Below are 25,558 nucleotides of genomic sequence, written 5' to 3' on the forward strand. Positions count from 1 at the left end.
TTTCAGTTTTTGAGATTTCAGAAACTGGGGATCTCATGGAGGACAGCTCTAAAAGGCAAAGAAACCTAGGAAAGCTGACAGGTCTTTGAGGTCAACATCTTCCAAGAACAAGAATGCAATCCCCATGCTTAAGGAAACAAGCAGGAGTATGAGGTGACTGGCTTGGCTTATCAGGGACCTCTTGGATGAGCTCCACTGTGAAAAAGATGATATATCTGAGGCGGAAATATGATTTGGCTGCAAAGAAGGAGTGTATAGACATTGCCTGGGCATGCAGGGACTGTGCTTGGAAATTCAAAACGCAACTGGAGGTGGGCTTTGCGAGGAATATCAAAGCCAAGAAGGAGAGTTACTCTTGCTTCCTTAGTGGTAAAAGGCTGAACAAGGGCAATGTGGATCCATTGCTGAATGAGGCAGGGAATTAAGTGATAGTGGACTGAAGTACTGAGTGACACTTCTGCCTCTTTCTTCAGCAAGATCATCTCTCTGGCCTCTGTCTGCCAGGTTCTGAAGTTCCCCTTGATATGGCACATCTCAAAGGGGGAAACATGGAATTTGTTCAAGTTCAGAGTTCAGAAGCCCAGACTCTCTTCTTTGCAGGAGCTACTGAGAAGCCTGGCAATTCCTTACATAATTATGGTCTTCTATATGCTGCCAATTATAGTCACATTCAAAACCGAGGGATGGCAGAGTTTTTCTTTTCACAGCAGACAGCAGAGCTTGCTAAAACAAGCCACTGAATGAAACACATCTGAGAAACACTGACTTCCTAGTTTGCTCTCAGCCAAGTAGCAGTAGTTTGTAGTAGTTCAGCACTTAGTTGCTGAATCCACTTGCTTCCTTATCTGTGTGAAAGAGAGATCACAAATATAGAGACACTCCCCAAAATATTGATGTTTGTGCCTAATATAAGATCACTGATACAACTGGTATTAGAGGTGCCTGAGAGATGCATCTTTGTCGTGTCTCAGAAGAGAGATTTTTGGGCTTTTTTCAGGACACTGGTTTGAGGAGAAATCTGAGTGCTGTTTTGTAAATACTGTTGGATCACTATAGTGACACTACCGTGTTTCTCTAGGGGAATACATTGCTGATAAAGAGCTCAATTAGGTGATTGGAGCCTTAGGAGAGAAGTTTCACACATTTTTAAAAAAAAGGGAGGCCCTTTTGGGAGATATGCTATACAATCTTTATTCTGGATACTTTCTATTCTTTCAGAAATTTGTAGTCATCACATGTAGTGCTAATGCATACAAGTTAAGAGACTTCTGTGGTTTTTCACTAGTCAGTGAGGGGGTGAGAAATCACAGTTTGTGTATGGCCAAAATGTGAAGACGTTAGATGGATTAGTATCACAGAAGAGGTAATCAACAGAATGCATCAGATTTTGATTACATTTATAATCATGGAGTTGCAGATGGTTTTAGTTTTATTTTGAAAAGCTTGACTTTGGGAGACTAATTTATATTCCCTTGAATTCTTAACTAGTATGTGGCTCAGCACAGAAGTCTGACAAAGTTACTGGTTCTAAGGAATTCTCCCATAATTGGGTAGTCATTATGCTAACATTTTTCCAAATCTCAGGCTATCTCCTCTCTCTCTGTAACTTTGAAGAGTCTCAACTTTTATGTGGAGTGAATTAAACTTCAAAGGATGTCCACTTCTAAATTGGTTTGTTTTGATACTGTTTTCTTCGAACAAGTTTTGTTGAATACAATATACAGAATTATCTTTCTTACTGCATTTCTGATTATTATTTATGAATGCCTTTAAATGCATGCAGTAATTTGTTTTTTTAGTCAGAAGGTTACCTGGACAGAGTTCTTGTTGAAATTCTACCTTGAGAAGTTTGCACAGTGGGTTTCTGCATATATTTACAGCAATGCATTGTTGTGTGTTTTCATAATCAGTTTATTCTTTGCACATTACTGAGATACCAAGTGCTGAAAGTAGTCATTCCCTTGTAACTGGAATTGTTTTAGATAGCTTTCCTGTGGAAGCAAAAGTTATTCAGTCTGTCTGCCTGCCTGCCTTTTTGGACAGTTTAACCAAATTCAGAGCAATTCAGAGCAGGGTATAATTCTTAAAGATACCTAACTTTCTATGAATTTGCAAATTAAGGCTGTTTGATAGTGAAGAGAGAATCTCAGATGTTGAAAAATGGCTGCATGAGCCTCCTGCCTTCTTAGATGTAGGGAAATCCTTGCTCTAACACTCTTCTTAAATACCCCAGCTGTGAAACCAGCTTCAGTCACACCTCTGAGAGGATTGCACACAAAACTCATTCTTGCCTATTTTAAACTACATTCACCAGATGCAAATTGACATTCATTAATTCAGGGAAAGTGCAGAGAAACCACTGCAAATAACTTGTTTGCAATGGTCTTCATTATAATAATGTTCATACAGTCCTTCCCATCTGGAAGCTTTACACATTTGAATTCTTCCAGCATTATTACCTGAATATGAAGGATTGCTCTATTGCTATTCCTGGGCAAATCAAAACAGAGAAATTAACTGAGAAACGTGTCCTGTGTTAGATCTGGAAATGAAGTCCTGACTTCTATTTTTGTACTTGGAGAACCTTTTTTCCTTCACATTTTTGGTAGCCAAGTGACATGTAAATCGTGACTCAGCCAGTTAATATATGTAATGAGATTTTTAATTGACAGTAAGTAGTAATTTTCATATGGAAATGTCATTGGATTGTTTTAAAATTCCACAGCATGCATATTTGTTGCTACTGATTTCTTAAATGAGGAGAAAATTACTTAGATGTATTTCTTTTTCTATGAAGGCAGGTGTTTGAAACAAATAAGCTCATCCCATCCTTATCTGTGTGCCATCTGAACCAAAGCTAGGTGGTTATTTTGATTTTTGTTCTACTGTTCATAGGCAGGAAAATGGGACAGAACAGTGTATGTATTCTTTACTGGGATGAGAGTTTGATCAAGAGAATTTCTGATTCTCTGGGAATCAGAAGTTGAAATGTTTCACTTTTTGCAATACAGAAGTCATCAGGGTTTGTAGTAAATTAAGCAAAGTCTCAGCGTGTCCTTGGTAAATCTTTAAAAAATACGTCATAGAAAATGAAAAATATTTTCAAAGGGAATGTGAAGTTAAAAATGTTGATTGATTGTATTCGTTTTTCTGTCATGTATTCAAGCAGTAAGGGATAGGACAGGTAGAAGTGAGTGTTACAGGGAACTGCAGACCTCCATAGCAACTGAAATGACTGAAATAAATTGAATTATTGTTTTAATGAACTTTTAAAAATTGCTAACATAAAGAGGTTGTAATATTATTTTTTAAATTAAACAAAATTAATGATTGTGTGTATATTGCTCTGCCTACTTTTTTAATGTAAATCCCCTCTTTTCCTGAGCTCTGCAGTTTGGGCACTTCTAAACTTAATGTCCCTGAAGGTGAATTTTAGAATTTTCTGTTGAAATGGTTCTACCTTCTCTAATAATGAGAAAATGCAAAATAAACCCTATTGTTTGTACATGTTAAAAATTATCTTGTTGGGAATGGGTGAGGGACAGAGACCTTACAGCCAGCTGCCTCTGTACAGTGACTGCACAAAGAAAGTGAGGGCACAAGGGGGTGAATCTGCAATAAAAGCCCAGCAAAGAGCCTGTGGGAACGAAAGGAGAAGAGGCAGGGGAATCATGGGGAAGGAAGCAGAAGTAGAGGAACTGATACTTCCTAGATGGTAGGAGTGGAAATTGAGAGTGCCTGGTATGAGATGGAACCAAGGGGATGCTGGAGAGGGGTGGGTGAAGGGGTAGGGGTGGGAGGAGGCATGGAATGGGTTAAGAGGGCTGGAAGGGTGAGATGAGCAATGTTGAGATGGGAACAGCGCATGGAAGTCCGGATCTTTAATAGGGAGCCTGAAATGGGGAAGGCACAGCCATGAGGAGACACCAGATTGTAGAGATGGAGTAAGAAGAAAGCAGCTGGGGAGATGGAGGAGGTGAGAGACAGAGAAATCCCCTATTAAGAGCAGAATGCAGTGCAGGAGACCTGATTTCCATCCTACTTCCTTGTTTTATAGTACATCCTTCCATCATAGGTGTGCCATCCTTTGCCTCAGTGCTTGAGTGGACATAAAGTGTTAAATGTTATCAGGTGAGGAGAACAGCAAGTGCCTTGTGCATGCTGTTAAGGTAACTGGGTCAACAGTTGGTTCATTTGGCATCACATTAATCATACATCCTCTATATTACCTCACTTCTGGAAGCCTGGGTCCAATGAGGTAATGCAGCACAGTGGAAAGCACGCAGATGTACCAAGAAAAGTCCTCTCAGCTTATTATTCTATTTATTATTACTTGTAATACAGTAGCAGGTAACTTCCTAATGGACTTCTCTGACACAGGAGGTAATGTCTAACCTGATAATAAAAACTAGTCTGTGGTAGCATCTCCCAGGGGAGGGTGTCAGACAGATCTGGGCATTTTTGACAGTTCTCAGCTGAATGAAGAAACAAACCATGTGTTTGGGCATTAGGGAGTATTTGAGTGTCACTCAGCATACATTCAAGCATAGTAGTTTTATAACAATGTGTTAAAAACTGGCATGAGGCACTGTAGATTAAAAGTATCCTTGTGGATGGTTAGTTATTACATTAGATTGAGCTAAGCAGTTGTGTGCTGCAGGGATGGACTCTCAGCTTTATCTCATCAGGGACTGGAAAGAAGATAAATAGCATGTTGTGACATTTAAGTGTATGTATACACATTGAAGTATCTAAGTATTAGTAATGAGAAAGAGAAAAAAATAATCAAGTGAAATAAGGGATTATTTAGAGTAAAAATCTGGAAACTTCTTTACCATGTAAATCTGCAAATGTCTTTTAAGATAAACTTTGATTTTAAAACGTGGAAAAACAAGACTGGCTACATCCTTAAACTGCAGTGTAAAGGCCAGCTCTTCACTGAAAGGGAAGAAACAGGATTTCTCACTTCAGCTGCAGTGACAGAAGGTCCATGTATATGCATAGCTGCTCCTGGGCTAATTCCCAGTTCTGTTTTGCCCAAAGTGGGAATTCCAGGTGACTTACTGCTACAGTGGAGCTCTGAGAATGGCCTTTATGAGTAAGGATTTTTTTATCTATTTGAGAACAAGCAGTAGTCCTTTAAGGAGTAAAATGGAAGCGTCACACTGCTGGCAAGTTAGATATTTATTTAAATTTATCGTGTGCTTTGATATTAATAGATACTTAGAAGGACTAGCTGCCTAATATTAATACCATTATTTCTAGATCACCATATAGTCTGTTACTAATTTTGGCAGTAATTTCCTAGTTGCATAAAGGAATCTATCCCTGCAAGGTAATGAGCAAGCTTTTTCAAACTTGCTACCACTGACTTTCTTCGAGCATTTTTCTCAATTAAGTACAAAGAGGTGTATAATTTTCAGAACCTCTTGCACAGGTAGCACACTTAACAAATTTCAACCTAATTGGTAAACTTCCCTAAAGCCTGACAGAGATGTCATGCATTTAAAAAATTCCATTTGTATTATGACAATATCCTTGGGGCATGACTTTTTGTTAAAAAAATTTCATTTTTAAAATACTAAATCCAGAAAAGACCTTTCAAGTTGATATTGTTTACATTTATTGGGTTGGATATGTTTACCTGCTTTGTAATGAGCAGAGTTCAAAACATTTGGCTAGAAGGTTCAAATCTCTACATTACTGTTACATGTATGTGTGTGTGTGTAAATATAAATAACAAATTGTGTCTTTCTAATTAATACAGAAACGATCTTCAGTCATTAAACTTCCTAAACACAAGTGACCAGTGAACATTAGATGTCATTAAACACAAGTGATCAGTGTGCTCAATGGCAATCTTTTTCAATTTCTTTTTTCTGTTTTGAATCATGCAATCATATGCATTTTGGATTCAAATGATAGCTATGATTTTCTGTAAACTGTAAACTGTAGAAGTACTGGCATGGTGTCCTGAAAATCTAATAAGTATCTGCATTCATAATTTAAACATTTTCAGAAAGCTGAATATTGTCCTAAGGGTTTTCTTGTAAAACTAGAGAGTACTTAATTTTTTACATCAGTGGAATTGGAACTAGATTGATTTCAATAAAACAAAACAAAACCACCACAAACTTAATTTTAAAATTACTGTATTAGTTATTCCAGATGAAGTTTTTTTAAAGGTTGAAGATGGTATTTCAAAACCTTGAATTTTAATTAAGCATTTAACCCCAAACTGTCACATTCTGGGTGATTTTTTTAGCCATTAAGCTGTTACATAAAAAGCAATTACAGCCAAACTGAAAAGGAGAGGAGCTGTTTCTCTGTTCTGCTTTGAACATTTGAAGTGGCCCAACAATGTGAGGTCTCTGTGGGGATGTATCTAAGGCAGTGTTGGCTGTTGTGGATCCTGTTCTGAGATGATGCTTTACCCAGTAAATTTACCAGCAAATTTTACCCAGATTTATTCAAGTGATTTATACTTTTGTTAATTTTTTATGATTTCTATTCCACAGGCTGGTTTTAAGCATTCAACTTCCTAATTGGTAAGCCCTGAGCAAAAGTGTCCTGGAAATGCCATGTCCCCACAAAGGCAATGATTGGCTGACAACATGGGGAAAACTCCTTTGCATATACAGAAAGTGTCAATGCTGGTGTTTAAATTCTTAGTATGTTACCAGCCTTCTGTACCATTTCAGGTGCCTGAGGTTCATGCTTTGTATAGTTTTGTACATGCTTTCTTCCTGACAAAGGCATTCATTATCATTGGGTTGCCATGGAGTACTGATCACATGGATCTGGGAATAATAACCCATTATGCTAATATAGCTTGTCATTGTTTTTGATGTGAAGCGATGTCCCATAACAACATCTGATGCTTGTAACTAATGGAATTTATGGTAAGATCACAGGTCATGGAATAGTGTTGGCAAAATTGCCTACACTCTTCACTTTGAGCTCTCTGATTACATACCTATTAACAAAACCATTTGTGCATCTTTAGGTCAGTATTCTTCTGGTTTTAATGTCTTTCTGCAGTGAGAATCAGAGGTTTCTAACAGAGCAGTTCAGGCCTGTTAGCTTAGTGCTAGAAATACGAGTTTTTCTTCTGAGCTCTCCTGCCCCTTTAGGAGCCACAACTTTGATACTCTGATTATATGATTTCTATTTGTACCTGGATGTACAAAGAGAAGTCAAGTACTGATGGGAATTCAGACTTCTGCTTCTTGGTATTATCATGATTAGAGAAAGACGAATCCTTCTTAGAACATCTGTATCCTCACTTTACCAATGAGAGATTGTTCTCAGAACTATGTTTTCTACTAATATATTCAACAAGTCATAAATTATACAACCAGAAAAAACACTGTGTCATCCAATCTGTGCTGCACATAGAACAGGCTTTATGGCTTCTCTGAATTAATTTCTGTTTGAGACAGAGCACATCTTAAAAAAAAAAATCTTAATTTAAAATTCCCAGTAGTGGAATAATCAACACCAGACTTAATAGCATTCTGACAGTTAATTTTCCTTCCTTTGTGTTTAACTTCTTTAATGCATTTGTCTTCTAGAAAATTCTAGACATTAGATGTTTCTGAACAAAAATCTGTCTCTTAGCAAATTTGTATTCCTGATATTCATGCTTAATGGGCATGGGAATCATCTCACCTAACTTTTGGGCATCCTTAGTGTTTATATTTTACATTTTACACAATCATGGCTGGTTTTCCTGATAACCAGTGAAGAAATACAGGGGTACAGGTAAGCTGCTTCAGACATGTTTATTGTAATAACTTTGGATGTGCCTGAGTGCCTGTGCTGTCTAAAAAAGGTGTTTGGGGGTAAGAGGTTCCACAGAATACCTTTTGCAAGTAGGTGCCATTGTAGGAACAATAATCGCAAATTTCTGCCATTAGATATGATGGTATAACTTTTTCATGGTCAAACTAAACTAAACTTCAAGGCAGCTTTTGCAATCGTGAGTTATTTTTTGCCTTTCCCGAATGTTCCCTAGTTCACCAGTATCTTTTCTCAAGCTGCAGACACCAGAACAGGACTGAGCATCCAGCAGTGGCTGCAGAGCCACTGACAATGAAGCAGTAGGGCTTTCCTGCTTTTGCTTTTTTCATACTACTTGAAAAGGCTCTCCATAGCTCTTCAGGTCACAAGAATAGCAGCCTGTTTCCAACACATTAGTCATCCTGGTCTCAGGCCTTTTTTCATCATCAGTGTTTCCCAGGAAGAGAAAGCTGCCTTCTGTCTGTGTGGCCTGGTTTCTGGCTATGCAATCCTCCATAGGTTAGGATTAGTATCTCATGTATTACTTGCTTATATTATAGTTTCAAATGCTATTCAAACAGAGTAGAAGGGCCTTTTTTTGCTATTTTTTCTGTCACCCTTAATTGGTGTTTTGCCTGTAAACTTTATAGAAAAGATTTTCTTTCATGTCATTACCAGTAAGGATAAATAGTACAGAACCAAGAACTGGTCTCTGTACCTCCACTAGAAGTACATTCATTACAGTATGATTCTTCCTTAATTCATAGATGTTACCCATCTTTTAATCTTTATTGGTTGTGAATGTCGATTTTACAGTTTGGTAAAATACCAATCCAATTGCCAAGCAGAAATGTAAGCCTACACTTTCAGTCTTGCTAACCAAATTTATAATCTCATAAAAAGATGTGGTTAATTTAATAAAATTTACTTTCCATGGACCTATGATTATGGCATTGTATTATCATAGTTTGCAGCTTTATTAATCAAATACAGCCATGAGTATCAGGCCAGCTCTGCTGTGGTTGCCTGGATTGCCCTTGCTGACACTTGAGAAAATCTGATACAACATTAGTTTTGTCCCAGCCCTCAAGAATACTGAACTTCCCTTTGAATATACTATAAAAAGCATATTTTTATTATTTCAGATTAGATTAGGCTCTTTGGGTTTTTTGATGAATTGCTCTGTTTTTGCAGGGTTTAAGCTGTTTATTTGAAAAATCCAATGTGAACCCTAGGATTCTTTCTTTATTTTCATAATTAAATTACACAGAGTTCGTCTTTATAGGTGCCTATTCCTATCCAAATTTAGTAACATATTTCTGGTATTCCAAAACATTTAGACATTTCAGTGTATGGAAGGAGTTTTCTGTCATGGCCCACTGACCAGCATAAGAGCAATGTTCTGTCCCATGTTGTATTAGGTATTTGCAACTGACTGGTCATGCAGAAGGTCCCTTGGACAGCAGCTAAATTCCATGCACTCCACTTATCTGTTCAAGTGAAAGTTTCTCTGTGGGCAGCTGCACTTGAGCCAAATTTTCAGAAACCTTCACTGAGCTCATGTGGATGGTAAAATACATTATCTTGTATTTCAGTCACCACAAAAAATATTTATATCCCAGAGCCGCAGTCTACCAAAGCAGCAAACATTTGCATTTGCATTTAGGTTTGTGGCTGAGAAGCAAAATGAACCCACTTTCAAAGAATTGTTAATGTAATGTAATAAAGGGTTATTAGATACAATAGCATCATAATGGTCTGTGGCTCATAAAAGATGTCTGTAAGCAAAGAGGCCAGATAGCATTGAATATGGAAGATAGACAATGTTATGAGTGTGCTGCTGCTGTCAGTATTGACATTAGGGATTCAATCAGACATAGAGTAGGGGGTTGATAATAAATATTAATCCAGATTTTGGCTGCAAAATTTTTTTCTTTCATTTTTCTTTGTATAGATGCTACTTTGTGTGTTCCACTGTAGAGGGAAACATAAATTGATGTCTCTCTCATGTTAGTCTTTATTCAGAGAAATCCCTCCTGTGGTGTCATCACAGAACGCTTCACAAAATTTTGTGAAAGTCCTCTTGGTTTGTGATAGTTTCACTTGCCAGTCCACAGATGCAGCTTGTGGCTTGGTTTAGTGCTGATGTTGTGCCATTTTCCACCCACACGAGCAAGGGTGAGAATTTGAGCCAGCAGCAGCTAAAATGCACCACAGTGCAGTTTCATCCATACAAGGTGTTCTTGAAGAGCCTACAGATTTAAGAGTGAGAGTCGTTACTAATAACTTTGGGTATCTTTGTTGTCAGTTCTCTTTCAGTAATCACTGAATGAGTAATAGGCACCTCTAGAAAGTGATTTATTCTGTCTTAAGATAAGAATCTAAGAAGGATTTGATGGATCACCTAGAAATGTCGGTCTCAATTTACCCAGAGCCTGGATGGCTATATTACGTTTGATATTTGGTTGGTAGGTGGCTAAATTTATAACTTTCCCTAAAAGGCACCCATATAGTAGATCAAGTGCACCAAAAGATGCAAGAAAGCAAGTACAGTTTTAAAGATTTTCCTTTGTAGAATCACACTTTGAAACATAACTAGACATGACATCTATAATATGGCATGAAATAAACAAAGTTCCACGAAACCAACTCTTAGTTGGTTGAACTGTGTTATGTCAGGAGAACTACAAGCTGTTTCTTTTTATGCATTGGTAATAAAGTACTGCTTGTTTGTGCAAGTGCATCACAGCACACTCAGGTTTTCATACACATGTGTACATTGAACAGAAGACACATCATCCATAAGAGATATGCTGTTTCCATTCCAGTGAAAGGAGTTTTTAACAGCATAATCCAACATGTCAGTAGTTTGGAAGAGCAAGTGTGAACAAACAGACAACAAAAATTCAGGGATGGTTCCAGTTCTGACATCTGAGGTAGCTGTTGAAATTGGAATAGGACTGAGATGTGCAGGCATTTAATGTCTCTCTCTGGTAAAAAATAAACAGTTTAAATATGTGTTCAAAAATTCCGCTGCAGAACATTTAGGTAGAAAAGAAGAAGTATATTGTCCCAAAGAGAAAATGTATAGATGTCATGGTTTAAACCCAGCTGGCAACTAAGCACCGCAAGGCCGCTTGCTCACTCGTGTGTGCAGGCAGGTGTTCAGCCATCCCCAGGAAAGCTGGGTCTCCATTACAGCTTACAGTAGCTTGGGAATATAACTCTGAATGACCCTTCTTCCTCGAGCTTTATATGCTGAGCATGACACCACGAGGTCTGGGATATCCTGTTGGTCAGCTGGGGTCAGCTGTCCCCGCTGTGTCCCCTCCCAGCTCCATGTGCACCCCCAGCCCACTCGCTGGTGGGCTGAGAAGCAGTGAAGCCCTTTGGCTCTGTGTAAGCCCTGCTAGAAGTCACTGAAAAATCCCTGGGTTATCAGCGCTGTTTCCAGCACAAATCCATAACAGGGCTCCATGCCAACTACTGTGGAGAAAATTAACTCTACCCCGACCAAAATCAGCACATTAGGGAAGGAAGATGTAGGTCACATACTCCCTGCTTGCTAGTCAGTCGCTCTTCTGGAAGTAAAAATTCCTTCTCTTTTGGACTCTTTTAGCCTTGTACTTCCTCGGCCCTTTTCCAAATTCCCTAAAAATAATTCTTCTGCTAACACCCATCAACCACAAAATTACAGGAATATGTTCATCTCCCTGTCTCTGAAAAGGAAAGCAAATGCAACAAAATGTCTGTCTAAAAATCTTATAGGAAGCTATTTTCTGATCCAACAAAACCAAAGTGGAGCTTAGCCTTTTTGCCCTAGTACCTGAAAAAAGTGTAAAAAAAGAGTATGAATGTCTTTATTGAAAATCAAATTCTTTTTAAGCTCTATTTGAGCGCAAAGAAATGCTGGTGTAGTTTCAGAATAAACCTTGTCTCTGTTTTAATTTTTTTAGAAGAAAACCCAACAATTACTTCTCTGAGAATATCTTTTCACCCTTTTTTGGAGTTTTTTCTTTTGGAATAACTGGAAAAGGTAAAAAAAAAACAACTTGTGAAGCTATGTAGAAAAGATAACTAAGTTTTTGAAATCTTTTGAAAGTATATTGTTAATCTCAAGTCAGCCTTCAAAGTTGCAGCATGTCATTACCATATAAAACACAGAAACTGAGAAGTATTTTGGTTTGATTTGGATCACATCAGAAGCAACAAAGATATTTCCTTTAGTGAGAAGTCACCCCGAAATAAAACTCTCAAATGTGAAAATTGTAGATTTTCCACAAGATTTTCCATGTCCTTTAGCACTTTCAGTCTTCAATCTCATAATAAACCAAGCAGTTTCTAGAATTGGTGCAGTTAAAAATCTTTAGGGTACATGCATATATTCCCACATATCTTCAGCACAGTGGTATATGTAAACAAGAAAATAATGATTTAGAGAAAAAAGGAGCAGAAAAATAGGGAAGTGAGCAAAGAGAATGAGAGGGAAGGAGAATTGCTTTCCTGCCTCGCTCACATGTCTTGCAAGGAGCTGAGATAAGAACCTAGGGAACACTGTTATGCTGCTCAACCCCTGACCTGCCTGTTAGGAGAGAGAGGGAAAGTCTCTATCTTACAGGATGCTTAGCCAAGTCAGTGAAAAGGCCTTTAAAAAGCCGATGGACACATATGACAGGATTTCCTGTTTGTTTATTTGCTTTGGCAGTCATCATTCTTGAATCCTCTGCATATGCAAGGGGAGAAAATGTGTTCCACTCACTGCTTTTCCCTACAGGCTCTCACATCAATTACCACTCTCTTGCAGAGAATTGCAGTACTCCTCTGAGGATTACAAAGCTTAACACTTTTCTGCCATCAGCTGGGATGTGAGGGCCAGAAGATTGCTAGTTTGGCTAATAAAGCCAAACAAACAGTTTTATTCTTTCCAGGGTTCTAGGTTAAACAAGAACCTTCGGCATCAAAGTTAACAGGCATTTCACCACATCATTCTCAAATAAGACCTGTCCATATGTTACAGTCATGCAAGGGCTGTTCTAATGTTTCCCTGAGTTAGGGCAAAGATATTAAACTGATTATTTCCTAGTGGGGTCCATCAGAGACAGTGGCTGCTTCATAAGCATCTCTGAGTGGAATGAATATATGGACTCTTTGTAGATGTGCAGAGAAGAGCATTCCCCTCAAGTGCTGTTTTAGCATCCATAAGGCCTACTGAGTGACTATGTATTTATTTCCAAGTTTTGTTTCTATCCTGCAGAGGATTGGATCTGATTGAGTCTGATTTTTAAATCTGATTGTAGGCTCTGTTCTGCAAATCATTGCCCACCCTTGGATTAAGGGTGAGTTTGTAACAAGAAATTAGCCTTGTGTCCCAAAATCTTCAATCTCACTGAGAATACCACATGGTCTGTTTTAGACTTGTTTTTTATAAGATACTGAAAATAAATTCAAGAATGGAAGGTATGTGCACATACACACACACACACACACAGAGACACAAAATGTTCAAGCCTCCTTTTCCTTGGGTAGAGTAGTTGTGTTGGCCAAAGCTCACACGTTATTGGCAATTCTGCCACCTCTTAGTGAATGTACTAAATAATTTGTCTCCTGTTTTCTGTCCTTGCTGTTCCTTGAGTTCACATGAAATTCTCCTATTACGGTGAAAGGAATAGGAAGTTTGGACAAGAATTGCCCAATCAAGTCTACAGGATTTGGAATTGTCTTTTGTAGCTCCACAAGTACTGTGAAAAGAGTGGAATGGAATAAGTATATCTAAACCTGGCAACAACATTTTTTCACTAAGTACTCAGACAGAAATAATTCAAAATATTGGTCTTATCTTGGATAAATTTGTAACCAAGTCCTGGAGTGCCTTTATCATGGAAGGTATCTTCTTCCTTTCTCTTCCCCATGCTTATTTACACAAATTAATCTCCTGAGGCATGTCTCTTTAAAGAAATTAAGGAATCTGAAATATATAAATTAGCCTTTTCTCCCTTAGCTTTTTTTCCCTTATAGTTTCAGAATAATCAAGTATCTGAAGATACCCATTTTGGAGAGCTGAGGTCATCTGAACATTTTATTGGATATCCTCCCAAATCTATTCCCTTTAGACTTGTTTTCCAAATGAATGTTTTGCTCCAGAATCTTGAACTTCTGGTGTATTTTCCCCACTGACCCTACTGTCTCTTCTCTGTTTTATCTTCTAGACAAGATAGTATTTCCTCTGGCATAAGGATTTCCAGACTTTTGTTTTGCATGTAATTGTTTAAGTTTTATCTTTGTTGCATTGCAGACCATCTATCTAATTGGTCAACCAAAGAAGCTCTTCCTGAAGAATCCTGTATTTGGATTAAATAGGCTTTTGAAAGTCAGGATGAGTTGGGATAGTTTTATGTCATGTTCTTGTGTCAAGACAGCTGCACAAAATGACTGATTGTCTTCTCCAATAGTTGTCTGAACAGTTTTAGACAGTCTTTAGAGTCTGGAGTTTTAGAATACATGTTTACTGAGATTTCACAGGATCACAAAATGAACTAAGTTGGAAAATACCTTTAAGATCATCTAGTCCAACCTATGACCTAACACGTCCTCAACAACTAAACCAATAGCACTAAATGCCACGTCCAATCCTTTTTTAAACATGTCTGGGGACAGTGACTCCAGTACCTCCCTGGGCTGACAATTCCATTGCCCAGTCACTCTTTGAGTGAAGAATTTATTTTTAACATTCAACCTATATTTCCCCTTGGCGCAGCTTCAGACTGTGTCCTCTCGTTCTGTCAGTTGTTGTCTGGGAGAACAGACACAACCCTCACCTGACTACAGCCACCTTTCAGGTAGCTGTAGAGTGATTAGGTCACCTCTCAGTCTCCTTTTTCCAGGCTAAACAACCCCAGCTCTCTCAGTCATTCCTCATAGGGCTTGTGTTCCAGGCCCCTCACCAGCCTTGTTGTCCTCCTCTGGATGTGTTCAAGAATCTCAACGTCCTTCCTAAACTGAGGGGCCCAGAACTGAACACATGCAAATTAATTATTAAAATAATTCTTACATTAAGATAGTGCTATTCATGCTATTAGTGCATCTTACACTAATGCAGGAATAATATTTTCCTTGGGAATCTTACAATTTATTTCACTAAGTTAAAAATGGATCTGCTAGACCTTTAGTTTGTTTCTTTCAGCAAAAGCTTCCTTTTTTTAATCTCTGTCTATCAAGCTTGAATTAATTGGGAATGTTCTCCTTCAAAGGCTGAAAAAGCAACCTTTAGTGGCACATTGACCATATCCTTGTAAATTAAATTCTTTGTGCTTTATTTAATAATGTGTTTTCTTTTAACACTGTAATTGCCATTCTAAAACAAAGAAAATTTTCTCAAGACTTATTGCAGCAGATGTACAGTTGTTCTTAAGGATATGTGGTTTCTCACTGATTCTTGGCATGGGAAAAGAAGAGATACTGGGTTGGCTTTATCGAAAGGAATTTAGACTGAATGTACTTTTGGCCAAAATACTTTAGTTACAAAACAAAACCCATCCTGTGTTGTCGCTGTGCTTTGCATTTCTGTACTAACTGCTTTCAGCTTGGATTGTATGATAATACATGTGTTGGATATGTGTGGTTTGTTTTTGTCGAACTCCATTATCCTGTCTCATGTTCTTGGAGTGCCTGAAGTAGTTTCACTAATCTGTCAGCATAGTATGTACTTGTGGATAAATATAGATGTGCAGCCACTCTGTGAGTGGTCATCATCATATGCTGAAGCTAAAAATTACCCCTTTGGTTATGGAAAGGCTGAGCTGATCTGCAGGCCTGCTCTAGCTCAGACATTGCAGGTCTTCACCAGGTCTTCACCATTTCTCTATTGAGAAACAATACCAAGAAAATGAAGGAAATGTCTTCCTCACAAGCAGTGAGGAAGTGTGAAATAGGATTATGAAACAACTAATTTATTTTTGTATTTTAGTTAGAAAAGGATTCTAACTTTTCTAACTGAAGGAGTGGAACATTTCAGGTATTCACAGGCTCATGGATATTACAGTAGCATGTTGGAGAAAATCCAGCGTGATCGGCTTTATAAAGGGGCTCGGTAGGTATGAGAATACTGCAAGTTGATGTTTGCGTTTGTCTTATTAGTTTGTTCATTGTTGCTAAAGTGTAAATTTGACACAGTTTACTAAAAAATTGCAACCTCTGCTTTTCTGCTTAAAGATACTGCAGTTCAGTAGCTGGATGGCTGAAGTTATATCCAATGTAGCACAGATTCTTGGCTTGTGCATTATGATCGTTCAGTTGTTTTGATTCCTCTTACAGCTCTAAGAAAAATAGTGCAGATCATAGCAGGGACTCTCTTATGATAATTTCATTTGGTACTCATCCCCAGTGTCAGATTTTGACTGTTGCATTAAAACCTCTGTGCTTTTTTCAGCTGTTTTTTTGATCAGGAAAATGATCAATACATGGAAAAATCTAGCAGTGATTCTATGTCAGGAGGCCTTTCTGTGGCAATAGTATATGGTCGTGATGACAACCATGTGTGATATTTCACTAATATTTCCATATTTATTCCTTGTCTTTAATTTTTTAAAAATAAATAAATTGAGAAAATAATATGGTTATAGCCTGTGGTAAATGAAGATACTCTGTAGGATAAGAATGTAATTTGAAATACAGCTTATTGCACATTTTGTAGAAAAATAAGAGACTGTTGGAAACAAGAAAAGGTGCTTCAGACAGAATTACACCTCCAAATGGTACAGACATTTTATATTTGATCTAGCATGGTTAAACTTTGTTACAGATTTTCATAGGACAGGAACTTTAAATATGTATGCAACTTCCTAAACTTGATCTGTAGATTCTCTGCTATTGCAGAGTCTTCGGGCATCAGGGTTACCATGGTCTCCTCCATGTGCATCACCATTCATTCTCCTGGGGAATGAGCTACTTTTGTCGAGGTTAAGAGTTTAGCTTGTGTGGTGACCAATACCCTACAATATGTAGACATTCAAACTAAATGCTTCTGTGGTCTGTTCTGGTACTTCTCTTTGTGTAAAATTTATTATTTTGAAATCAGGCAGTAAAAACTAAATTTGTTAAGGAAATCAGTATCTTGAATTGAGTATAACTCCTTCCTTCCGCCTACCTCCCTCCATGTATTTTCAGCATGAACCCACACAAACTATAGATGGTGATTTCTCATGTTAAAATTATGCATTTTATTTAATGGGGCAGTGTTTCACTGGGGTAGATGGCGAAACTGAGCCCAGCATTTTTGCTGCTACTTCTAAGGCTCACAATATAATGTGTCAACATAAAGGAACCAACCAGTAATGCAGCTACTTCTTAAATTTTGCATCCTTGATTTCCAATGTTATGTCTCAGAGGCAACTTTTTTTAAGTGAGTTTTTTAGGGCTCTTGATCTAGGCATAAAAGCTATATTCTGTTAAAGCTCATACATTATCAGTATAGATATCAGTGATAGTCTTGTCACTGGGCCAGATTTTTTCAATGCAAATATCAAGCATATGCAAATGCTGGAGATAATGAAGCTGAAAAGATGCCTCAGAAAGCCAAACCTATATAAAATAGTTCATGACCAACTCATGATCAACCCCAGACCCTCAGAGTGTTGGCAATGTTAGCTTTCACACTACAGATGCTTAAATGGAGTTAATAGCTACAAAATGGTCTTTTAAGAACTGGAACTAAATCAATGTCATATGTCAGTCATTTCTCTAACTGCTGTAATTGCTGTAGCAATGATAGATGTTAACCCCCAGGATGTGAATTTTATGTATTAGGAGAAAGGCTGTGAGAAGAATTTCTGAAAAGAACTAGAGTAAAAATTCTTGGTGCACTGGCAAATCTCACAAATAATTGCATTCCTCTATTACAGTGAGCAAATAAGTGATTTTTCGGTTAGATGTCTGGGTAAAAATTAAATCTGCCTGTGTCACAAACCTGACTGACTCGTTGTTAAAAGGCTTCCTACTAACAATGGCTATGTGGATTTAAATTCCAGTCTCAGAATCCTGGCTGAGTGCTCCGATGATGGAAGATGAGGGTGGCAGCTCCCAGGTAGCCTGGCTAAGGTTTGGCCAGGATGTGGAGCGTGCCTGCTCTCACACACCGCCTGCCTGCCTCCCTTGAATCCCCGCGGTGTTCTCAGCTTAGTGGCCAGGTTTGAAGCCGAATTGCCGAGGAACAGAAGGCAAGTTTGTGTTCGATTAGATTCCTCCGCGAGGCAGCCTGGGCCGGCTGCCTGGCCCCAGCGCGGAGTGTTGCGCTTGGCAGGGGCCGCGCTGGCGAGCGGCCCGCCCGCCCAGCCCGGGCACAGCGCTCGGCAGCGCGCCCGGGAACGGCGCGGGCCACTCGGCTGCTGCCGCTGCCAAGGACGGGGCTTGCGCGGCACAGAGGACGCAGATCCCGAAGAAAATTGGTTACGCTGCTCACCAAAGAATTTTCCTGACTGAGCACTTGCAGATCGAGCTGATTTCATGGGTAAATGTGAGCCGGTCAAAACCGCACGTTTGGCAAATATATTCCTCATTGTGAAAATGTTGTCTGACTCCATCCTGAAGCTATTTGTGGAGAGATTTCCATTGCCTATTGTATTTGATAGTCCCTAAAAATTTGCATCTGATCTTTTGCATCCCACTGTCTTCAGGTTTAAGTTTTAAGAGAGCCTGGGTGATGACAGAAGAGCAGTAGCACTTACACTCTTTTCTGGTGGCACTTTATTCAGTACTTTGAAGTAGATTATTATTGAGAACAACAGCGTATTTTTAGAACAAGTTTTGTGTAATATAAATGTAAGAGTTTTATGCACTTTGTTTTTTGCAAAGAGTCATAATGCCAGGAAGATTGTATGATAATGCTTTTGCCCTCAAAATCAAGTGAAACTCTGCAGGAAACAAATCTAGCAGGAAACATCTGCCGCAGTGGAAGAAGTGCTGCTGCTGTGCTGAAGAGTGATGCTGTACCTCGTCAGTGAGGGGTTATTTTCAAAGAAAAGTATAGATATATTACGCTTGCAGAATAATAGCTACATGAAGAGAAGCATTTCTGTCTTCTATTATAGTCATATAGGAACTTCTAAACTGATTTTTCTAAAGGAAAACATGTTCTCTTTTCTCTAGTGTATCATTTTTTATTTTTCAGTGTGTAATTTTGGGTTCTTATTTAAAAACTCAGAAACTATAAAGTTTCTCCCTTTCATTTTTTTTTTCATTTTTGTTCAGCAATGGAGTGTTAAAGTCCCTAGGAAAGGTCAAAAATCTAATTTATTGTTAAAACAGTCATATGTCCCTAATAGTTACAAATAATTTCAGTAACACTTACAATTCTGTACCTCAAAGGAAAAGTGATACTAAAGGTATTAGATATGAGGCAACCATCATTGCAGTTCATTCTTCTTTCTTTATTCCTTTGCAGCTTGGATGCAATTGTAACACTCTGGAGTGCAGTGCTCTGGGGAAGTGCTGTAATGGTTTTAGTTCACAATATTTCCATGGTTTGTATTGCATTAAAGCATCTCTGTCCCAATCTCCAGTAGCGCTCGTGGGCATTGCGACACTTTTATTACATTCAGAGTGGATAATGGCTGGTCTTGTCAGTGTTACTTAATCTGCTACTTTTAAAGTCTCTGGCAAAACAGAGAGAGAGTGCTACCAGTATCTGCCTGAGAGTGCTACCAGTATCTGCCTGAGCACCAAACGTGACTTTTTTGCCAATAAGAGCTCAGCCCTGAGGATTTGGGGTTGTAAATTTTATGTGTAAAATTGTAACATTTGCAGTGCGTCCATTTATTTTTCCTTCATTCACAGAAAAACATCAAGTAGAGCTCAGTCTAGTATACAATACCTTGGTACTCATTATGGGGAATTCAATCACAGGATAATTTAGACTGGAAGGTATCCATGGTGGATGATTAGTCCTACCCCAGCTTGCTCACCACCTATGGAAGGTTTCTCAGGACCTTGTCTGGTCAACTTTCAACTGTCTCCAAAAGTGGAGTTTCTGCTGTATCTCTGGACAACATGTATCAGTGTTTGATCACCTCCTCACAGTGGAAATTATTTCCATACATCTAATAGAAATTTCTCACATTCAAACTAGTGTCTGTTGCCTCTTGTCCTGTCATCCCCAGCTCAAAGAAGAATCTAGTTCCTTGGCATCTTTGCTATACCCCATTAGGTAGCTAAAGAGTGCGCTAAGATTCTCTTCTCAAGGTTGAGTTGGTCCAGCACTCTCAGCCTTTACTAACCTAGCAAACCCCTGACCATCTTTGGGGTCCTCTCTTGGCCTTGCTTCAGAATGGCAATGTCATTCTTGTCTGGGAGAGCACAAATCTGAACAAAATACACCAGGTATAATCTCAAAAAGTGCCAGGTGGAACTGTAGGGTTTGGTACTTTCTGGAAAGCTAATGCATAATTGATACTTTTTGGCCATGGAAAACATTCCTTGTCTGACTCTTCATGTAAGATTTATACTGGTAACATGTATGTTGCTTTTTGAGTCATTCTTGACTGACCTCAGTGTAGATTACGCGAGAATGAAATCCTTTACAACTCACCATAGTCAAAAGACCAGACTCTGGACTTCTGCAAGGCTAAGTCAGTTTGAATAGCCATAAAGAATAAATTTTTTGTTAGTTGACAGCTGAGTTACAGGTCTGACTTGAATGCAAAAGATAAAAATTTTTTTTTTTTCAGATAGGTATCAGAAAAAAAAAAAAAAAAAGGAGGACTGAGTATGCACTGCATAATAAACACCACTCAATTTTAATATAAAATATTTCATCTTTGATTTCTTCTTCCAGTTAGATAATGTGTATTTTACCTATGGTACCATGGAAGTTACATTGATGGGTTGTGTGTTTCTTTGATTAGCAGCTAGTCTCCAATTTTGCTTTGACAGCGCAGTGAGCTGTTGAGGTGCTCTGTGACAGTTAAACCACGCTGAATTACCCAGAAGTAAATGTGTCTTTCCTACATTTCAGCTTCTCCAGTTGGTAACGGATATATCAAGCCACCTGTCCCTCCTGTTTCTGGTACCCAGAGAGAAAGAGGACCCCCAGCCATGCTGCCCATCAGCATCGACCCAGACAGCAAACCTGGGGAATATGTCCTGAAGAGCTTGTTTGTTAACTTCACTACCCTGGCTGAACGCAAGATTCGCATCATCATGGCAGAACCTCTTGTGAGTAAAAAGAAACTCCATGTGTTATATATACATACATATATATATATATATATATATATATATATATATATATATACTGGGCTACTGTGTTTTGAATTTGTTTTAAAAGCAGGCTTGCTTGCTGTGCAATGAAGAATATTTTGCTTGTAATCTGCATTGGATTTTGATAGTGTTTCCCAAACTGTAAGATCTGCTGCTATGGCAATTAGGATGTTGTGGGAGAGGGCAGAGGTATGCGAGATATGCCATAGGGGTGACATGAAAAGGAATTAATATTTAATTTCTGTTTGCAATGTGGGCACGCGCTAATGGGATTGAGAAGCAGAAGGGGTGTCAGTCAGCATGGATTTCACAGCTGGGAGAGCAGTCACTTGAGTCAAAATAGATTAGAAAATGCTGAAATATGATAAAAGCAGTATTTCTGAACATTACAGGTTTTCAGCTGAAACATGAAAACAGCTACCACTGCTGGCTCCTGTTTTAGTTCTGACAGTAGTAGATTTAATAATCTAACAGAGGACTATAGCACCTATTTTCCAGATATGAAAAAGCACGTGGCACTTGAGAAGGGAGTTACATTACAAGGTCTTGCACAGTGAGAGAGCCATTGTTATTTGTATTTTTAGGGAAATTTAACATGCAAGTATGTCTCTTACAATTTGTCTTGTGTAACTGAACTTCCAGGACTCTGCTCATTTAACTTGAGATTACATTTAATATCCAGTCTTGCTATTTTGATTAAGGAGGAGTATTTCTATAACTTATATTTTAGTTCTGGTGAGGTAAAAAAACCCCAAGGCCTAAAAATAACCAGAAATCTCTACTTCTGTATATAAGGTAGTTTTAATAAAATCTTAGAATGTTTTTGTTATAAAGTCCAATGTAGAATACTTAATTCAGTTCCCCATTTTCAGGATATTTTGAAGGGCAAAATTATTTTTTTTTTTATTCTGATGGCATCTGTTTTGCTTTGATTTAGATTCAGAAGCATTTGATGCTTGGAAAGTTTTACCAGGCTTTCTTCTGAAACATTAGCTAGATGCAAGATGACAGAGCTATCTTATGTAATTTGGAAATAAGACCAAAAAAAGCTTACAGTAAAGAATATTATGACAAAAATCCATTTTTTTTCTTCTTTGATGTGTTCCCTCCAAATCACGAGAAGTAGAATAAACTGACAGTCATAGTGTAGGTCCTTTTAAAAAATAAAATACCAGCAGCTATTTATTACCATCCAGTCTTCATGTAATGCTCAGAGAACATCTTTAAAATTTTGAAACAAAATGTGTATAAAATTACTTGACAAGATCAGGAAAACAGCTAGAAGACTGAGGACATGATTTCCTTGCAACACCTTTGTTACTCTTAAACATGAACCTCTGCATTTTCATGTAAGATTTAAGATTTCAGGCATGGATTTATTTCCATTTCACCTTGTGTTAAGATGATTTTGAGTTGCTATGTGGTAATATGTTGTTTTTTTCAGTTTGAGAAACTATTATTATCTGAATGTTGATCTTATTCTAGAGGTTATTCAAAGGAATTTTATTTGGTAAATTCAATGTAGAATGTAGAAATAGTACAAGAGACTGGAATGTCACCTTCCTGTCATCATTTTCAGAATGTGTTTTTTACAGGGGTCTGACCATGAGACACTAACAATAATTCAATTACATACTCACATCTCATTAGTACTAACAAAACTTACAAGCCATGGCATGCTGCTGTTTGAGGTTGGCTGTGACCAATGAATAAGCAGGATGCTGTAGACATTCAGTCAAAATGATCTTGAAATAATTAGGTTGTAATGAAAGAAGTGACAAGGGAAAATGGCAAAAATTATTTTCGAATAATAGCTAGGAATATAAGTCTACCCTTTTGGTGAGGTAGCTGCTGGATGTTTAGCAGCTTTGTTCCCACATTTTAATCTACTGATTAGTATTGTGACCAGGAGGTCCGAGGGATTTGGGAGACGAAGTTTATAAATTGATGGGGAAAAGCTACCTTTTGGCCTTTTTTCACAATAGGTAGTCAGATGGTGAACTCTTTGAAGTTTATGTTCTAATTAAACTCAAGTGTACTTCAAAGGAAATCAAACATACACAGTGCTCAGCCCTGAGATACTTCTAGTTTGATTTCTCCTGGTCATTACAAGATATGACAGTTTAATTTTATAATGAGTGATGAATACTTAGGATATGTTCCAAAGAAGATAAAATTATCTGTTTCTAATATTGTTGCCTTTGCATCTCTTTTATCACTAAGTCTAGCTCACATTGAAGCTCTGAAGTTACTATGGTTAAATTAAATATTTATTGATACCTTTTTTACCTGGATCATTCTTTTGATATGCATATTCTGTCTGTTTATCCTTTCTGATTATCATTACTGTTGTTTTTATGAATTTTTCTCTCATTTTGTTTGGGTTCCACATACCTATGTGATATATCAATCTCTTTCTTTTGTGGTGCACAGAGAGCTGAAGTGTAAATTACAGTGTTCTGACAACTGTGTTGGAAAACTATGTTTGTGTCACACCATGAGTTGTAGATGCTAGAAAGGCACTAGAAAGCTTTGCTATTTTCTAGGGCATCAGTGAAGGGCACAGCAAATCCCACCCCTTCCTGCGTCCCCATGAGGTCTCATCTGGAGTAGCAATATTCCAGTGGCAGAGAAAGCAGAGGGCAATGTCACCTACTCATCCTGCTGCCCTGGCTGGCAACCAAATATCATTTGACATCTTGGTTACTGGATCTGGCAGTGATCATCATAAAACACATTCCCCAGTTAATTTATTTTCTAGACATGAATATAATGTCAACTATACACTGCTAAGTCTTTAACAAGTTAAAATTTTTGTTTCCAGATTTGACATTGTTAAACTTCATCTGCAGAATATTTTATTCAGAATTTCAGGTTAATTTTTCCCCTTTTTAGGATCTTTGATATATTAAAAAACAATTCAGTAATTATAAGTTCACAATCATGTGGTTAATTTTTAATGATTAATTGCTGAACCCAGATTGTCAAGTTATATTATTTCAAGTTAAAAGTATTTGACATGAGACTTGATTAAAGTGGATTGTCCAGTTTAAAAAGTAAAATTCCCATAAATGAAATGTAAATAATATTTTCTTGATAATCTTTAATAATTTCCTTTAATAATTTCTTTATTGAATTATTTCCTTTAGAAATTTCTTTTCTGTCGGTAATTGTTCTTATTTTTAACAAATAGTAAGATTTTATTCCGCAGACCTTTTTTCACAGCTGATTTAATTAATTTTTTTTAATCAATTTTCCTTTTAAATCTTTTCTGCATTGCTTCACTTATAAACACAATCTGATATTTTATTACTGCTGGGTTTTTTCAAGCAGTGATGACCTTGAAATGAAGCTAGAAAGAGGAAGCCAGGGAAATATTTTGCCAGTTCAAATGAAAGAATATGTATCATAGTTGTGAAAGGAGAAAACCCAGAAAACAGTTTCCTTTTTTAGGACTGTTGATTATCACTTTGGGTAATAATTCATCCTGTGCATACAGAGCAGGCTAATCTTTAAATACAGCTTTCAGCAGTACTTACACACAGCTGTAGACATTGATAAAACATAGGGAGCTACAGGCATTGACAGTTGTTAATGGTTAATTTAGCTGTTGGTAAACTTTCATTATGCTTTTCTCCTGCAAGCATCTTCTTTTACTGAGCTTGTCTAAATTCAGGATCGCTCTGAATACTGAACTCAAGAACAGAATTTACTCATTATAGGATTGGGACTATAAGCATATTCATGTATTCTGCATGTAACTTAGGCAGGTTTCATCTCACCATTAGGAAAAACCCTGAAAGGAGTGATGTGGTTGATACTAGTGTCTTTATTACTTCCATTTCCTAGAAGCTTGAAGACATTAAAATAGAGATTTATTTCAAGACAGGGCTGGTGATAATAACCTAGCAGATGGTTCAGAAGACTTTGAAAAAATGATAGAATAATGCAAATTGCAGAGACTGACCAACGAATATGTATAATGGGACTCGTTTCTGATTAGCATCAGTCTAGGCTTCACTTTCTCTAGGCAGGAGAAGAATATGCTAAGAACAGACTTGGGAGAAAAGGAAGTAGGTTTTTGTTTTCTGAGGACTGGCTATGATAACTAGGAAGGTTTATGTAGGCTATGATAATACCAAGCAGTTTTATCCCACAGCTGTAATGTGGAATTTTCCGGTTTACATGGACTAAAGCTCCAGCTGCATCACACAAGGTGACAACTCCTTGGCTGTCACCTGTAATGAGACACATTACCGCTACACATATTTTACATCTGAAGTCCTCATTAATAGTTAGGCACGTACAAGGACTTTGGACCCCTGTTTGTTCACACTGAGTAGATAGTAGTTACTGTAAGGAACAAGTAATTTCCTGGAAAAGAGGAAAGACAAGCTGTGTTGCTCTGTTCTAGCTATTCACTCAGGATATGTATGCCCAGACAAATTGACAATTGCACAACTTTATTTGAATACCTTTATGCAAATATATATTGAAAAGTCTGTTCTCTTTTCTCATACAAAACCTA

General features: G+C 37.7%; 1 protein-coding gene across 15 annotated transcripts in view; it reads left to right on the forward strand.

Annotated features, from left to right (window-relative positions):
- The window catches only part of FRY (FRY microtubule binding protein), a 223,706-nt gene that overhangs the window by 73,964 nt on the left and 124,184 nt on the right, over window positions 1-25,558 (forward strand). For 11 of the 15 annotated variants that reach the window (XM_038127474.1, XM_038127494.1, XM_038127483.1 and 8 more), the window contains one exon: window positions 20,786-20,985. In XM_038127474.1, the coding sequence (XP_037983402.1) occupies window positions 20,866-20,985 (120 nt within the window). In that variant the 5' untranslated portion in view covers window positions 20,786-20,865. Of the gene's footprint in view, window positions 1-15,628; window positions 15,873-17,804; window positions 17,994-18,259; window positions 18,284-20,785; window positions 20,986-25,558 lie in introns of those variants that run through there. The other 4 variants (XM_038127514.1, XM_038127440.1, XM_038127524.1 and 1 more) reach the window with 4 other exon arrangements.

The sequence above is a fragment of the Motacilla alba genome, chromosome 1, assembly GCF_015832195.1.
Source record: "Motacilla alba alba isolate MOTALB_02 chromosome 1, Motacilla_alba_V1.0_pri, whole genome shotgun sequence".
Classification (NCBI taxonomy): domain Eukaryota; kingdom Metazoa; phylum Chordata; class Aves; order Passeriformes; family Motacillidae; genus Motacilla; species Motacilla alba.